Source organism: Hordeum vulgare, chromosome 2H (genome assembly GCF_904849725.1).
Source record: "Hordeum vulgare subsp. vulgare chromosome 2H, MorexV3_pseudomolecules_assembly, whole genome shotgun sequence".
NCBI lineage: Eukaryota > Viridiplantae > Streptophyta > Magnoliopsida > Poales > Poaceae > Hordeum > Hordeum vulgare.
In genome coordinates, this window is record NC_058519.1 from 392,600,565 (window position 1) to 392,618,271 (window position 17,707).

The 17,707-nt window shown below is 43.0% G+C and overlaps 1 protein-coding gene across 1 annotated transcript; it reads right to left on the bottom strand.

Moving 5' to 3' along the window:
- Positions 1-4,018: 4,018 nt before the first annotated feature.
- On the bottom strand, positions 4,019-7,734 carry LOC123426394 (probable proline transporter 2). Its single transcript, XM_045110226.1, has 8 exons — positions 7,323-7,734; positions 6,632-6,839; positions 6,025-6,249; positions 5,629-5,723; positions 5,233-5,422; positions 4,964-5,088; positions 4,666-4,881; positions 4,019-4,570 (listed from the first exon to the last, which is right to left on the bottom strand). Exons 1-8 carry the CDS (start codon positions 7,326-7,328, stop codon positions 4,190-4,192), a joined length of 1,446 nt encoding a protein of 481 aa, XP_044966161.1. The 5' UTR covers positions 7,329-7,734; the 3' UTR covers positions 4,019-4,189.
- Between the last annotated feature and the right edge of the window lie 9,973 nt (positions 7,735-17,707).

Below are 17,707 nucleotides of genomic sequence, written 5' to 3' on the forward strand. Positions count from 1 at the left end.
TCGTTTGTTTTCGTCTGTAGTCGGACCCTATTCTTCTTCGTGATGTTTATGTAATGTACTGATGATACTCTGATGTAGCTTCTGGCGAGTGTAAGCCAATTCCATATATCTCATATTTTCAGTACATGTACTTGTAATGATATCCATTCTTGCGAAACGACGAGATGCGCTTCTATCCCTGACGAGGCCCTCATGCAAAATTAAGGATAGGGTCGCATCTTGGGCGTTACAATCACCTTCTCTCGCTTTTCGTTCTCTTTGTCCTTTTTTGGTGTCTCGATGCCAAAGGGGGTGAGTTAGGGATTTGCCTTGCTGAGTTACGAGTGTGTTTATTTGCACGTGTTTTCTCCACCTCGTGAACTCGTCCATCGTTTGCTTTGGTTTATGTTTGTCCAAGAATCATGTGAACTTATGTATGGTGTAAGACATATGCTACCATGTCTATCCTATTATGTCTATTATCTCTATGTTATGAGATCCCATGTCTCATATACTTGCTTACTTGTTTTACTCTTGTTCTGTTCACGCAAGCATATAGCCTTGTCTATAAAATATAAGGGGATTATTGATCCTAATGTGTGCTCTTTGCATTCCAAAAGCATATTCAAATAGAGCACACATCTAGGGGGAACCCGTCTACATTTTGTTCGTAGTGGGTTTGCCTAACCTTTCCCTTACATTCTTGTAGTGTCATCAACCCACCAAAAAGGGGGAGATTGTAAGAGCATAATCTTCCCTAAGTTGTTTTGATGGTTGATGACAACACCTTTTCGGACTAATCGTGTGCCTTGAGCTTTCGGATGTTTTCAGGTGGCACGAGACGGTTATTCTTCCCCTCGGATGTTAACGAGAAGACGAAGTGCTTTGTATGATTTAGTGTTGGTGGACCTGAGTCATAGGATAGTCCGTACCATCAAGACGGCGTCCGTAGTTGGAAAAGTTGGGAGAATCATTCACGTACACATCTGTCACCACCTTTCCTTCTCATCTCTTTGGAGCTATCATCTTGCTGGTTAGTAAGTGGAAGTACCGCTTGGAGTAGGGTGGTAGTACCGCCCGCTCCCTACTTTCGTCCTAACTTCTGCTTAACTTTCCCGATATTTCGGTTCTGTTTAGAAATTGTTTGGTGAGCGGAAGTACCGCTCAGAGTCGGGCGGTAGTACATGTTGCGCGGTACTGCCGCTCCCTACTTTCGCCCCAACTTTCGCTTAACTTTCCCGATATTTTGACTCTGTTTAGCAATTGTTTCTGAGCGGAAGTTTGTAGCGGAAGTACCGCCTTGAGCGGTACTTCTGCTCTGTTTCTTCTCTATCTGAGATGAGCGGTAGTACCACTGACCGGAGCGGTAGTACCGCTCCAGCAGAACTTCCGCTCCTCTTTTCTTGTCTGTTTTGTTGCTCGACTCGCTTCTTCCGTGTAAGAAGAAGTACCGCTCCTCTGAGCGGTACTACCGCTCCTGCACAGTTCTTGGGCAGAAAACGGTCAATTTGTTCCTCCACTATATAAGTGGGTCTTCTTCCCCATGGAGACTCACCTTTTTCCGTCAAAGCTCCATTGTTGCTCCAAGCTCTATTTTAGCCCTATCTCTCCTAACCAACAAAACTTGTTGATATTCTAGGGTTTGGTTGAGAGGGCCTAGATCTACACTTTCACCAAGAGAAATTTGATTCCCCCCACTAATCCCTTGCGGATCTTGTTACTCTTGGATGTTTGAGCACCCTAGACGGTTGAGGTCACCTCGAAGCCATATTCCATTGTGGTGAAGCTTCGTGGTCTTGTTGGGAGCCTCCAATTAAGTTGTGGAGATTGCCCCAACCTTGTTTGTAAAGGTTAGGTCGCCGCCTTGAAGGGCACCACTTAGTGGAATCGCGGCACCTCGCATTGTGTGAGGGTCTCAGGAGAATACAATGGCCTTAGTGGCATCTTGGGGAGCATTGTGCCTCCACACCGCTCCAACAGAGACATACTTCCCCTCAAAGGGAAGGAACTTCGAAAACACATCCTCGTCTTCATCGGTTCCACTTGTGGTTATTTCTTACCTTTACTTGTATTTACTTCTGGCTTATTATTGTTGTTGTTAGCATCATATAGGTTGCTCACTTAGTTGCATATGAAGAAAAGTTTAAAATTTATTAGTTGCCTATCCCCCCCCCCCTAGTCAACCATATCGATCCTTTTAGGGTTTAATGGCTATGAAGAAATATTTCTTCTTCTATGGATCCTTCTCGATTAGGGACGGCTCGAAAAGTAGATTCTTTGAAGACAAGTGGCTAGGAAATGCCACACTCCGGGAACAATATCCGGCTCTATACAACATTGTGTACCACAAGGGTGATACTATCGTTGCGGTAATGGTATAATTTCAGCAGAATGTGAGTCCAAAAGAGATTTAACTGGACCTAGACTGCAATTGTGGAACATCCTGCTCCAGCGGTTGTCCACGATGCAATTGTCACATGTGTGTGATGTATTCCGATGGAACCTCCATTAGGATGGACAATTCTGAGTGAATCTATGTATAGAGCATTAATCCAGTCTCATGTGCCAGTTGATAATAAAAGAAGATTTGGAAGATGAAGATACCTCTTAATAATATATTTTTTGCATGGTATCTTCGTCGTGGAGTCATTCTTACTAAAGTTAATCTTATTAAGAGAAATTGGCATGGAAGTCCGCAATGTGTCTTTTGTCACCATGATGAGACAATAAAACATTTATTTTTCCAATGTAAATTGGCTCGTTCTATATGGTTAGTCATCCAAATAGCTTTTGGATTGTATCCTCCCTATAGTGTTGCTAATACGGTTACATGGGATTGATCACAGGTTTAGAACTCGTTCTATATGGTGAGTCATCCAAATAGCTTATCGATTGTATCCTCCCTATAGTGTTTGCTAATAAATTTGGCAACTGGTTACATGGGATTGATCACGGGTTTAGAACTCTTCTCAAGGCATGAGCACTTGTCGTTATTTTATCGTTTTGGCTATGTGGAAATGATAAGTTTTTTTAAATAAAAGTACTTCTATGTTGCAGGTTATCTACAGATGTACCAGGACTTTTCGTTTATGGTCCTCTCTACAACATATGATGAATTAAGACCTGTTTATGGAGGTGTGTACACGATTGAAGGCTACAGCAAGGGATATTTTTACCCAACATGGGTGGCAACATGATCTTAGGATTGAACCCCCTCCGCTTTAGACGTTATATTCTACATGTTTGTTTGCATTTCGCCTTTTTATTTTTATTTTGTGTGAGAGGACCTTGTTTGTCTATGTGCATCTTAATTATGCACAGATCGAGTGTAAGAGAATGGCGTTTTGGAGCTCGGCCTCCATGGAGGCCGGAATTTTTGAAACAAATCAAAATTCAAAATTTTAGTTTCAAAAAATCTGAAAACAATTATACAACTAAACAAGGATGTGATTCGTGCGTGTGTAAAATTTCAGGTCGAAATACTTTGAAACGCGACGTGTACAAAAAAGACAAATTCATGATCTGAAATGATGAACAGTAACATGTGTTAAAAAGTTTCAGATTTGTCTTTTTTTCACAGCCCTCACTTCAACGTATTTTGTTCTGAAAATTTACACAATTGTGTATTATGCCTTCATCTATCTAATGTATTTTTCAGAATTTTTGAAATATTAAAATACGAATTTTCATGAAATCTGAAGTTTGAATTTAAAAGCCTCCATGGAGCTCGGGAGCCAAAAGCAATTTCCGCGGGTTTAATGCTTAAATATTTTAATAAGTAATATAAAGCGTCTTTCTTGTAGGAAAAAAACAGAGGCTATAACTTTGAAAAGAAAACCAGAGCTTATAACTCCGCCCGACAACTCTCGGTAGACCGCACTGGTCTGACCCCCACACACACCCAGCCCCAAGGCTCGGTAACTTAACGCACACCTAAGGCCGAAACAGCTTGGGGCAGTCGGAGCCTTTTCCTTCAGCTGAGGCTTTCCTTGCTGCGCCTCGCCCATGTCCAATCCAATGTAGCGGTGCTGACAAAAGCTTACACAAATAGTAGATATTTCAGACTTTCAGGCAATGTTTAGGTAGCCACACATACAGGAATACTTCGTTGACTGATGCTATTTTATATCAATGATGAGCGTGTCAAACACTCTACTGACCTAACCCATACTATAATATATGAAAATCTAGAGCTGACTTGAAATTGGCCTCACATATCAGCAAATAAGTGGTAAGTACTGGAATCAAGCATGATAAGCCTGAGCGCAGCGACTGCGGCCGTGACCGACAACAAGCTGAACCCAACAACATTCAGCCAGTGCCAACCTTTCTGAAAGGCAGAAAGTTTGGGGCCCTTCACCATCAGGTACATGTGGTTTGCAAGAACAAACGTGAGGGGGAAGGTGCTCAGGGCGCCGGTCAGGCTCATGAAGTCGCCAAGGAACGGCAGCATCGCAGCCACCAACGTGTTCACCGTCAGGTAACCTCCTCTCACACCAATTCTGAAAACAACATTGTGGATTGCAAAAGGCCCACCGTGTCCGCTGCCAAATCTTGTGTCCAGGTACTCATACATTGGGCTTGCAAATATCTAGAAAAGAAACTCAGATGTTAGTTCAGCACGAGGAAATCATCAACTTTGAGATGGATTGCTTTTTTGACTATGAAGTAAGAAGGTAGACCTACATGTAATGCTATGACAGTCTGAAGAAAGGCCGAGAAATTTGCCACAACTTTTATCCAAGCTGGGCCATGGACGCTATTTAGTAGATAACTCGAGGTTGACGATCCGTAAGCCCAGTATCCCATAAAGGTCACAGCATACAGAGGCAACGAACCAACAGTGAATTGGAACCAGAGAGCTTTCTCCATGTTCTTGACCACAGGAGGCCTTATGGTTGCCTGCAATGTGTTTGAGTCACATAAGGTAATTTGATGGCACATAAACTAGTCAGTAGCCTTCTGTGCTACTACAAAGACTCACCTGAATTTCTGGTAGCATTCCAGTGTTGTACGCAAATACAAGATTTGCTACAGCACCTATCGTAGTGAAGACTCTAGTTGACTGTGATCCAGGAATACTATAATCCTTTGCAGGTGCTGTTATGCCTTGAAAAAATTAAGTGATGAAACAAACTGTCATATTGAAGAAACCTCAAGCATATTTATAGTATAGCAACAATTAGAATGCACACGAAATTATATGGCATAAAATATGCCAAGAGAGCTGAACAAGGCGCCAAAGGGTAATACCATCTCTAAGCGACAGCACAAATGCTATCACAATATAGATGAGACTGAAAACAGTGGAGAATCCCAACCAAATTCGGAGAGCAGATAGATAAGGAATTCCAAATGCAAAAAGAGCACAGACAAACCCAGATAATGCTATGCAGTAGGGAAGTTTGAGAAGTCCGTCATCTCTAAAGAGTACATATATTGCCTGAAGAGAAGAAATCATCACATCACAAATAAGCCTTGGGAGGATAAAACATCACACAAGTATGTTTGTTCAGAATAAGATCAACAATTTAACGATACCCTGGAAATAAATTCAACAGATGGATTCCCAGCATTGTATCCAGATATTTTAACCAGATTGGTTTTCACACGAACATAAGTTAGGTGATAGTGATTACGCTATCGTACCTTCAGTGCTTGGCCAGCTAAGATGATAAAACCGGTGTTGATCATGAAAAGATTAATATATTGTAGAGCCCATGTAAGCGCATACATTTTTCTTCCTGTAGTCACCAAAATAAAGGTATAAAGTAATTATGTTGGGATAAAGAAATTGCATTTGAATTTCATCCAGATAAAACAAATCCCAACTGGAGCGGTTAAAAGGGAAGTGGTGCCCAAATGGCAAACAAGTGGATTAGAACGAGGTACTATGTATATTTGACCCAAGGCCTCGACAACCACAACATGGACTCTACAACTAGGACATATGGGTGTCCTTGAAAACAAATAGAGCAAACTCCAGTTTATGAAACGTTATGTCTATCTCATTAGAATGTGGGGATAGAGTGTATGAATATGTACCATATATATGTCCAGCAAGATCTCTGTATCTAATATGGCGTTTCCCACCAATTTCATGGAGGCGACCAAGCAGAGCATTTGCATACATCGAGATTGCAGCAGCCAGGATCAACCCGCATGTTCCACCAATCCAGCCCAAAGGGACCATAATCGACCCAGAGTATCCTAGAACATACGCACTATTGACCCCTGTTGTCAGGACAAATCCAACTTGATACCAAGGATCTGAAAACGATCAGAATCTTTCATTAGTTAAGTAGTCACAGATACAAGAACTGCATTCACAAGAAAACGATTAGTGTGCATAACATTTTAAGGTTTTGAACCCAGATCAGTGGAAGCAGTGAGACGAGGCATCACCGAAAAATTATGTATTTCCATGATCAAAGTATGATGAATGTAAAAAAAAAACTTGGAGCGTTACAGAATTCAGTTGGGTTGACATGCTATTATTTTGATAGCAGAACATATAACTGATAAGCATTTGAGTTGATGGCAACAGAGTGATTAAGATGCAGGGGGAGTATCAGATTCACATAGTCGACAACCAGTTTGGTGAGCTATCCTTGTTGTTATCATGGAGAAAAGATAGGGTAGAAATGATTACCAACGCTAATCTGGTGCGCGGTATCCTCAGAAACATCGAGCCTGTCACCCTTTTCATCGTCGGCCATCTTGCAGGGCAGCAGCGGCGCCCTGTCCCCTGAACCAGGCAAGCAAGGGGAGGAAGAGGTTGACGCCCAGGAAGAAGAAGCGAGAGGAGAAGAGTCGGAGAGGGCTTCCTCGTCGTGCTGTTGCTGCTGCTGCTTGGTGACCTATAAATAGGGAGCGGCAAACGTCACAAAAGTAGCATGCGACAAGTGAAATTGGGGATTTTCTTTCTTCTCTAAGAGAGGAAAAACTTGATTAATTTCCCATTTTCATTCCACATCTATAAAAAAACATGCATATTTATATTAATATACACATCCACAGCACACTTTGTGAAAAATAATAAAAATAGTACTAATTAGTAATGATAACAATAATAATAACAGCAATATTAGTACTATTAGCAATAATAATACAAGTAACCTTTCCGGGAAACATTAATCCAATAACTACTACTTCCATGATAATGATAATTAGTAATTTGTATTATTGAAGCGATCAATCCATGTCATGTCAGAATAAAGGCATCAGTCTATTCATCCGATTCTGTAGCAGAATAGGTTCGTTCGTTGTGTGCGCCGGGCTATCTATGTAATCTACTACTGGAAAAGGAGGGAGGAAGGAAGAAAAGAAGAATCCGCACTCACATCCATCAGAAAGGCAGCCGGGACTTCCTTTTGGGTTTGTTATTAATGCCTTCCTCCTTTGAATTCAATCTTCTGAAGAAGAAGAAAAAAAGAGAACCGAATGGAATCGATCCTCTCCCCCTCCCCCTCCCCACTAACACGGCCCCTTTAATTCTCCGCCGACGGTGCCGGATATGATGATTGATGGCGGCAACTGCGGCAGAGGCTTGAGATTAGAATAGGGCAGCGGCAGCGGCAGCAACCGCTCGCCGTAGCTGGCTAGTGCTGCCCCGCCGCCGCTCTACCTAGCTAGGTAGCTAGCAGTATATACTAATAGTAATAGGCTGAGGCTGAGGGGGAGGGGGAGGGGGAGGAAGAAGAAGAGGATGGAGGTTGTGCCCGTCTACTGGACTCTCTGTCTGTTTATGAAGAGGGGCCGGGGAAGAAGATCGAGTTGGTTCATGTGTTAGTTGGTCGCGATCTTTTCGGCAACGTACTAGCAAGTCGTTACTCTAGTTTGTTACGGCGACGAAATCCATCCATCTTATCTAAAATCCCCTCCCTTCCCTTCCAGATGCGATAAAATCGCACTGATTGACCAGGGGTTTCATTTAATTATTTTCCTGTGGCCATTTTATTTTCCTAATGGCGTGCACGGCAACATAATAGTGCTGCCTTTTTGCTGACCAAACAGATAAAGAAAAAAGCGTTAACTATGCAAGATTCAGCTGACGACTCCTAAAAGCATCACCAACATCCTTTTCTCGTGTCTCTCGTCCCAAGCAGCGACACGAGCCCCGCAACGCAAATATTTCTCTTCTTTCAAGATTATGACCCTACTAATCACCTAGCTAAGCACTTCACACTCTCGCAACCAATCACCCATGTACAAATCTCCTCATGAAATGATGAGTCTTTGTTAGTGGAGCATCATATGCCCTGTCTGACTGTCCGCTGTGAACGGGGCACTGGCATCAGTACTCGACGTGATTATTACGGATATTCAGCTCTAGAACATATTTTTTTATTTATTCACACCAATCTAAAATGCAATCTTAAAAGGACCCATTACTGAAACCAAACTCTAAAAGGCACCCATCACAAAGAACAAAGACAAGAATCTGCCCAAACCCATTGCCTTGGGCATAATCATGTTAGGTTATTGCCATATATGGACTCAAATAAATGAAAAAAAATCAGAAGAGAAGTTCGAAATAAAAGCACTTGGAAATTGATTCTCGAGCAAGATCTTGCACTTCTTTAATAGGATCAAGCAGAAAATTGTGGCCGTTTTAATGACAGGATTGAGAGCTTTTTATACCAATTCACGACCCCCAAAGCTGGAATTGGATAAACTCTTGTGGCTTTTCTTCTTCTTTCTTTTGCATGTACTCCCTCGTGATATAAACGTTTTTATATTTATTTACAGAAAGAGTACTTTTTAGTCTACATATTATTTTGGTTATATATATGAAAATATCGTAAAGCAATTGTATGGTTTGTGGCTCGGTAATAATAATAATAATAGCAACCCAACGATGACATCTTTTGTGGCATATTAGGCATCTCACATGGGTCATACATTGTGTATGCCGTATGTAGGAGGGAGTTGTCACGCCCAAGATGCGATCTTATCCTCAATTTGCCACGAGGGCCTCGTCAGGGATAGAAGCGCATCTCGTCGTGTCGCAAGAAAGGATATCGTTACAAGTACATTTACTGAAAAGAAGATATATATATATATATAGAATTGGCTTACACTCGCCACAAGCTACATCAGAGTCACATCAGTACAATACATAATCACCATGAATAAGAGCAGGGTCCGCCTACGGACGAAAACAAACGAGAAAAGAAGAACAACGTCCATCCTTGCTATCTCAGGCTGTCGGCGTGGAACCCATCCTAGATCGATGAAGAAGAAGAAGAAGAAGCAACTCCAAATGAACAATCAACGCGTTCGCGTTGAGTAACCTTTACCTGTACCTGCAACTGGTGTTGTAGTAATCTGTGAGCCACACGGGACTCAGCAATCTCATTTCCAAAGGTATCAAGACTAGCAAAGCTTAATGGGTGAGGTATGGTTAAGTGGTGAGGTTGCAGCAGCGGCTAAGCATATATTTGGTGGCTAAACTTACGAGTACAAGAAATAAGAGAGGGAAGATCTATGCATAGCGGACGTGAACTACTGATGATCAAATGAATGATCCTGAACACCTACCTACGTCAGACATAACCCCACCGTGTCCTTGATCGGAGAAGGAACTCACGAAAGAGACAGTCACGGTTATGCACACAGTTGGCATATTTTAATTAAGTTAACTTCAAGTTATCTAGAACCAGTGTTAAACAAAGTTTCCACGTTGCCACATAACCGCGGGCACGGCTTTCCGAAAAGATTTAACCCTGCAGGGGTGCTCCAACAAGTCCATCACAAATTACCACAAGTCGCATAGAAATCCTCAATTACGAAGCTCGCGATCTCGTCGAATTCCCTAGTGGAAAACCTCAACTCCGAGATTACCCAAAGCATCACCGGAATCCCGATGCACAAGATATCTCGTCAAAGGTAAAACTAATCTAGCAAGGCCGCCCGACGTGTCGACGATCCCGATAGGAGCCGCGTATCTCGTTCTCAGGACACGACGGATGGGTCACACTAGGAGAAACCAAACCTCGGGTTGCCCCGTGGTGGCCCCGTAGTCTGCCAGTTTGGACCAAAACTCATGAGGAGCACTGGCCCGGGGGTTGATTAAATTTCCTCGGGTTAATTACTCCCTATGCAGTTCATTAGTTATTAGGCAAATGTAGTACCAAAGTTGGACCTTGCCAGACCAGCTTTAATCTAAAACGAATTATCAAGGGAGTCCCCATAACACCCCGATCGTGTTAGGAGCACTCAATTATGGAACATAACACCGGTAGCCGAAAACTAAGGGGGCAAAGGTGGAACAAAACACCAGGCTAGAAAGGCCGAGCCTTCCACCTTTTACCAAGTATATAGGTGCATTAAATTAAATAGCATATAATATGGTGATAAAACAAGGAACCCATGTTATCACATGGAAGCAATTGCACTTGCATCTAGCAACGCTAACACATGGTTAAGCAAGTAGTAACATAGCCAATCAGTGGTTTGCTAGGTCGAACATGTTGAAGGTTATCATGGCATTGTAGAGAGGCTGATATTTAACATGTGGTAGGCAACGAGACATAAACGGTAGAAATGGTAAAACTAGCATGGCAATGATAGTAATGGTATCTGGGGAAATGGTCATCTTGCCTGAGATCCCGCTTGGAAGAAGAACAACTCCGTGAAGTCGGCGAACCAACGTAGACGAACGGGTCCTCACATTCCGACACGCTTGCGGAACTCTATCGAGACGGAGCAAACCGGAAACAAACATCAACACGGATATTCACCACGGCAAATGCAAGACATGATGCACACCCTAATATGATGCATGAACAGATCAATGATGCAAGGCATGGCATGACAATTCACCTCACGCAAACACTACACATTAAGTGAAGCTCGATATGCAACGAGTTACATATCGACGAAACTCCACGATTAATTATTTAGTTCGCTCCCGGCTATTTACACGGCAATATTAAATTGTTGTTAACATGGCAAGGGGTGAAGCGGTGATTCTACATGTCATCCTAGACGGTTAACACACGGGACTTAGAACGGAGCTACATACAAGAGACATGCAACAGAAGATATTATGCCATGAATGCGTCATGCATGCAAGTTACAACAACACAGGCAAGAAGGAAAAGAAGCATGTGTCACCACGACGAGCGAAAGGGAACCATGGCGGCAAGTCGGAAACGAAGCCACGGCAACGTTCCTATCCCGATACTCATCGAGATATCGGTGCCAACGAATAGGGAGCGCGTGCGTGACAAACCAAATAATGATGGGGTGATCCCATTTATCGGGTTCCCATGTGTCGAGGGCACGACGAAAAAGGAAGACAACGTGCAACGGGCAAACATATGGCGCAAACATATAGTACATCTCATACATCACATGCATTCGGGTCACGACACGTTTCTACGTATACCTTTGAAGCGTGCATATCGGAGCGGTTCGGGACGTTCCGGTGAAAACATAGGTCGTCGTGGACGTCGTGGAAGTCGTTGTACACGGGTCTCGTCGATGGTAGTCGTACTCTTGCCGTCGGTACACGGGTCTTCGGCGTCGGTAGTCGAACACGGGTCCGTAGATGTTCGGGGTCGTCGAGGTACTCGGCGAACTTGTCGACGATCCACGGTGGCGGGGATGGTGCACGCGATCTTCGCCGATGTTCCAAAAGGCAGCCGGGCACGGCAACATCAGCAAGCATCCAACAACAACGGCACGTGGGGTGGAGAGGGGAGGATGGAACGGGAGGAGGTGTTGGGGAACATCGCATGGGAAACAAAAAATTTCCTACGCACACACAATACCTATCATGGTGATGTTCATCTACGAGAGGAGATTTCCGATCTACGTACCCTTGTAGATCGCACAGCAGAAGCGTTAAGAAACGCGGTTGATGTAGTGGAACGTCCTCACGTCCCTCGATCCGCCCCGCGAACCGTCCCACGAACCGTCCCGCGATCCGTCCCACAATCCGTCCCACGATCCGTCCCACGAACCATCTCGTGATCCGTTGCAAGAACCGTCTTGTGATCCATCTCACGATCCATTCCGATCTAGTGCCGAACAGACGACACCTCCGCGTTCAGCACACGAACAGCTCGACGATGATCTCGGTCTTCTTGATCCAGCAAGAGAGATGGAGAGGTAGATGAGTTCTCCGGAAGCGTGACGGCGCTCTGGAGGTTGGTGATGATCTATCTCAGCAGGGCTCCGCCCGAGCTCCGCAGAAATACGATCTAGAGGAAAAACCGTGGGGGTATGTGGTCGGGCTGCCGTGGCAAAAGTTGTCTCAAATCATCCCTAATACCTCAGTATATATAGGAGGGAGGGGGAGGGAAGAGCCAGCCTCAAACCCTCAAGGTTTGGCCGAAATTGGAGGTGTAGGAGTCCTACTCCAATCCTACTTGGAGTAGGATTCCACCTTCCCACTTGGAAACTCTTTCCACCTTGTGTTTTTTCCTTCTCAAACCTTATGGGCCTTAGTGGGAACTTATTCCAGCCCACTAGGGGCTGGTTTATCTTTTCCCATAGCCCATGAGACCCCTTGGGGCGTGACACCCCTCCCGATGGTCCCCGGCACCCCTCCCGGCACTCCCGGTACACTACCGATGAGCCCGAAACTTTTCCGGTGACCAAAACAGGACTTCCTATATATCAATCTTTACCTCCGGACCATTCCGGAGCTCCTCGTGACGTCGTGGATCACATCCGGGACTCCGAACAACTTTCGGTTACCAACCATATAACTCAAATACGCATAAAACATCGTCGAACCTGAAGTGTGCAGACCCTGCGGGTTCGAGAACTATGTAGACATGACCCGAGAGACTCCTCGGTCAATATCCAATAGCGGGACCTAGATGCCCATATTGGATCCTACATATTCTCCGAAGATCTTATCGGTTGAACCTCAGTGTCAAGGATTCATATAATCCCGTATGGCATTCCCTTTGTCCTTCGGTATGTCACTTGCCCGAGATTCGATCGTCGGTATCCGCATACCTATTTCAATCTAGTTTACCGGCAAGTCTCTTTACTCGTTCCGTAATACAAGATCCCGTGACTTACACTAAGTCACATTGCTTGCAAGGCTTGTGTGTGATGTTGTATTATCGAGTGGGCCCCGAGATACCTCTCCGTCACAGGGAGTCACAAATCCCAGTCTTGATCCATCCTAACTCAACGGGTACCTTCGGAGACACCTGTAGAGCATCTTTATAGTCACCCAGTTACGTTGTGACGTTTGATACACACAAGGCATTCCTCCGGTGCCAGTGAGTTATATGATCTCATGGTCATAGGAATAAATACTTGACACGCAGAAAGCAGTAGCAACAAAATGAGACGATCAATATGCTATGTTTATTAGTTTGGGTCTAGTCCATTACATGATTCTCCTAATGATGTGATCCCGTTATCAAGTAACAACTCTTGCCTATGGCTAGGAAACCTTGACCATCTTTGATCAACGAGCTAGTCAACTAGAGGCTTACTAGGGACAGTGTTTTGTCTATGTATCCACACAAGTATTGTGTTTCCAATCAATACAATTATAGCATGGATAATAAACGATTATCATGAACAAAGAAATATAATAATAACTAATTTATTATTGCCTCTAGGGCATATTTCCAACAGTCTCCCACTTGCACTAGAGTCAATAATCTAGGTCACATCACCATGTGATTCTAACGAATCCAACACCCATATAGTTCTGGGGTCTGATCACGTCTTGCTCGTGAGAGAGGTTTTAGTCAACGGTTCTGAAACTTTTAGATCCGTGTGTTCTTTACAAATCTTTATGCCATCTTATAGATGCTGCTACTACGTGCTATTCGGAAATACTCCAAATATATACTCTACTATACGAATCCGTTTCACTACTCATAGTTATTCGGATTAGTGTCAAAGCTTGCATCGACGTAACCCTTTACGACGAACTCTTTAACCACCTCCATAGTTGAGAAAAAAAAATCCTTAGTCCATAATTACTAAAATAAATTTTGACCACTGCTAGTGATTCAATCATGGATCACTCTTTGTACCTCTCAACAGACTTTGAGGCAAGGCACACATCACGTGTGGTACTCAGCATGGCATACTTCAGATTCTACAGCCAAGGCATAGAAGACGACCTTCGTCTATTCTCTTTACTCTGCCGGGGTCGGGTTTTGAGTCTTACTCAAATTCACACCTTACAACACAACCAAGAACTCCTTCTTTGTTGATCTATTTTGAACTCCTTCAAAAACTTGTCAAGGCATGCATCTTGTTGAAACTTCTATTAAGCGTTTCGATCTATCTCCATAGATCTTGATGCTCAACGTTCAAGTAGCACAATCTAGGTATTCCTTTCAAAAACTCCTTTCAAACAACCTTTTATGCTTTACAGAAATTCTACATTACTTCTGATCCACAATATGTCAACCACATATACTTATCAGAAATTCTGTAGTGCTCCCACTCACTTCTTTGGAAATACAAGTTTCTCATAAACCTTGTACAAACACAAAATCTTTGATCATCTCATCAAAGTGTATATTCCAACTCCGAGATGCTTGCACCAGTCCATTGAAGGATCGCTGGAGCTTGCATACTTGTTAGTATCCTTAGGATCGACAAAACATTCTAATTGTATCACATACAATCTTTCCTCAAGGAAACCGTCGAGGAAACAATGTTTTGACTTCCTATGTGCAATATTTCACAAATAATGCAGCAACTACTAACATGATTCTAACAGACTTTTAGCATCTCTACGAGTGAGAAAGTCACATCATAGTCAACTCTTTGATCTTGTCGAAAACATCTTTGCGACAAGTCGAGCTTTTCTTAATAGTGACTTATCACCATCATCGTCTGTCTTCCTTTTAAAGATCCATCTTTACTTAATAGTCTTACTACCATAAAGCTGTTCTTCCAAAGTCTACACTTTGTTTCATACATGGATTCTCTCTTGGATTTCATGGCCTCCAGCCATTTGTCGGAATCTGGGCCGACCATTGCTTTCTCCATAACTCGCAGGTTCATTGTTGCTCAACAACATGACTTCCAAGACAGGGTTACCATTCAGTTGTAGTATGCGACCTTTGTCGACCTACGAGGTTTGTAGTAGCTTGATCCGAAGCTCCAATGATCACTATCATCATCTTCCACTTCAATTGGTGTAGGCGCCACAGGAACAACTTCCTGCGCCCTGCTACACACTGGTTGAAGTGACGGTTCAATAACCTCATCAAGTTCCACCACTCTCCCACTCAATTCTTTCGAGAGAAACCTTTCCTTGAGAAAGGATCCGTTTCTAGAAACAAACACTTTTCTTCCGGATCTGAGATAGGAGATGTATTCAACTGTTTTGGATATCCTATGAAGATGCTTTCATCCGCTTTGGGTTCGAGCTTATCAGACTGAAACCTTTTTCACATAAGCATCGCAGCCCCAAACTTTCAAGAAACGACAACTTAGATTTCTCTAAACCTCAGTCTATACTGTGTCATCTCAACGGAAATACGCGGTGCCCTATTTAAAGTGAATGCGGTTGTCTCTAATGCATAACCCATAAACGATAGTGGTAGTTCAATAAGAGACATCATAGTATGCACCATATCAAATAGGGCGTGGCTATGATGTTCAGACACATCATCACACTATGGTGTTCCAGGTGGCATGAACTGCAAAACAATTTCCACATTGTCTTAACTGCGTACCAAAACTTGTAACTCGGATATTCATCTCTATGATCATATCGTAGACTGTTTATCCTCTTGTCACGATGATTTTCACTCTAAAATAGCTTTGAACTATTCAACATTTCAGACTTGTGATTCATCAAGTAAATACTCCTGTATCTACTCAAATCGTTAGTGAAGTAAGAACATAACGATATCCACTGCGTGCCTCAGCACTCATTGGACTGCACACATAAAAAATGTATTACTCCCAACAAGTTACTATCTTGTCTCATCTTAATGAAAACAAGGCCTTGCTCATGTGGTATGATTTGCATGTCACAAGTGATTCAAAATCAAGTGAGTATAAATATCCATCAGTATAGAGCCTCTTCATGCAATTTATACCAACACGACTCAAGCGGCAGTGCCACAAGTAAGTGGTACTATCATCATTAGCTTGTATATTTTGGCACCAATATCATGAACATGTGTAACACTACGATCGAGATTCAATAAACCATTGAAGGTGATTATTCAAGCAAATAGAGTAACCATTATTCCTTTTAAATGAATAATCGTATTGCAATAAACACGATCCAATCATGTTCATGCTTAACGCAAGCACCAAATAACAATTATTTAGGTTTAACACCAATCCCAATGGTAGAGGGAGCGTGCGACGTTTGATCATATCAACCTTGGAAACACTTCCAACACGTATCGTCACCTTGCCTTTAGTTAGTCTCCGTTAGCTTTCATTTCGTGTTACTAATCACTTAGCAATCGAACCGGTATCCAATACCTTCGCACTACTAGGAGTAATATTAAAGTACACATCAACATCATGTATATCAAATATACTTCTTTCGACTTTGCCAGCCTTCTTATTTACCAAGCATCTAGGGTAGTTCCGCCTGAGTGAGCGTTTCCCCTCATAACAGAAGCACTTAGTCTCGGGTTTGGGTTTAATCTTGGGTCTCTTCATTAATGCAGCAACTGTTTTGCCGTTTCACGAAGTATCCCTTCTAGCCCTCGCCTTTCTTGAAACTTAGTGGTTTTACTAACCATCAACTATTGATGGTCCTTCTTGATTTCTACTTTCACAGTGTCAAACATTGCGAATCGCTCAAGGATCATTGTATCTATCCTTGATATGTTATAGTTCATCACGAAGCTCTCACAGCTTGGTGGCAGTGACTTTGGAGAACCATCACTATCTCTTCTGGAAGATTAATTCCCACTTGATTCAAGCGATTGTCGTACTCAGACAATTTGAGCACACGCTCAACGATTGAGTTTTTCTCCTTCACTTCATGGACAAAGAATCTTGTCGGAGGTCTCATACCTCTCAACAAGGGCACAAGCATGAAATCACAATTTCATCTCTTTCGAACATCTCTTATGTTCCATGACATCTCAAAACGTCTTCGGCGCCTTGCTTCTAAGCCATTGAGTATTTTGCACTAAACTATCGCGTAGTCATCAGAAACGTGTATGTCGGATGTTCACAACATCCACAGACGACGCTCGAGGTGCAGCACACCGAGTGGTGCATTAAGGACATAAGCCTTCTGCGCAACAACGAGGACAATCCTCAGTTTTACAGACTCAGTCCGCAAAGTTTGCTACTATCAACTTTCAACTAAATTTTCTCTAGGGACATATAAAACAGTAGAGCTATAGCGCAAGCTACATTGTAATTCGCAAAGATCATTAGACTATGTTCATGACAATTAGTTCAATTAATCATATTACTTAAGAACTCCCACTCAAAAAGTACATCTCTCTAGTCATTTGAGTGGTACACGATCCAAATCCACTATCTCAAGTCCGATCATCACGTGAGTCGAGAATAGTTTTAGTGGTAAGCATCTCTATGCTAATCATATCAACTATACGATGCATGCTCGACCTTTTGGTCTCTTGTGTTCCGAGGCCATGTCTGCACATGCTAGGCTCGTCAAGTTTAACCCGAGTGTTCCACGTGTGCAACTGTTTTGCACCCGTTGTATGTGAACGTTGAGTCTATCACACCCGATCATCACGTGGTGTCTCGAAATGACGAACTGTCGCAACGGTGC

Bases quoted from the DNA above. Each gene is read 5' to 3' on its own strand.
- LOC123426394 (XM_045110226.1), bottom strand. The intron at 5,423-5,628 runs GTACGATAGCGT...TCTTCTCTTCAG, and splicing joins TAGCTGGCCAAGCACTGAAG to GCAATATATGTACTCTTTAG. The intron at 4,571-4,665 runs GTAGGTCTACCT...TTTCTTTTCTAG, and splicing joins AGACTGTCATAGCATTACAT to ATATTTGCAAGCCCAATGTA.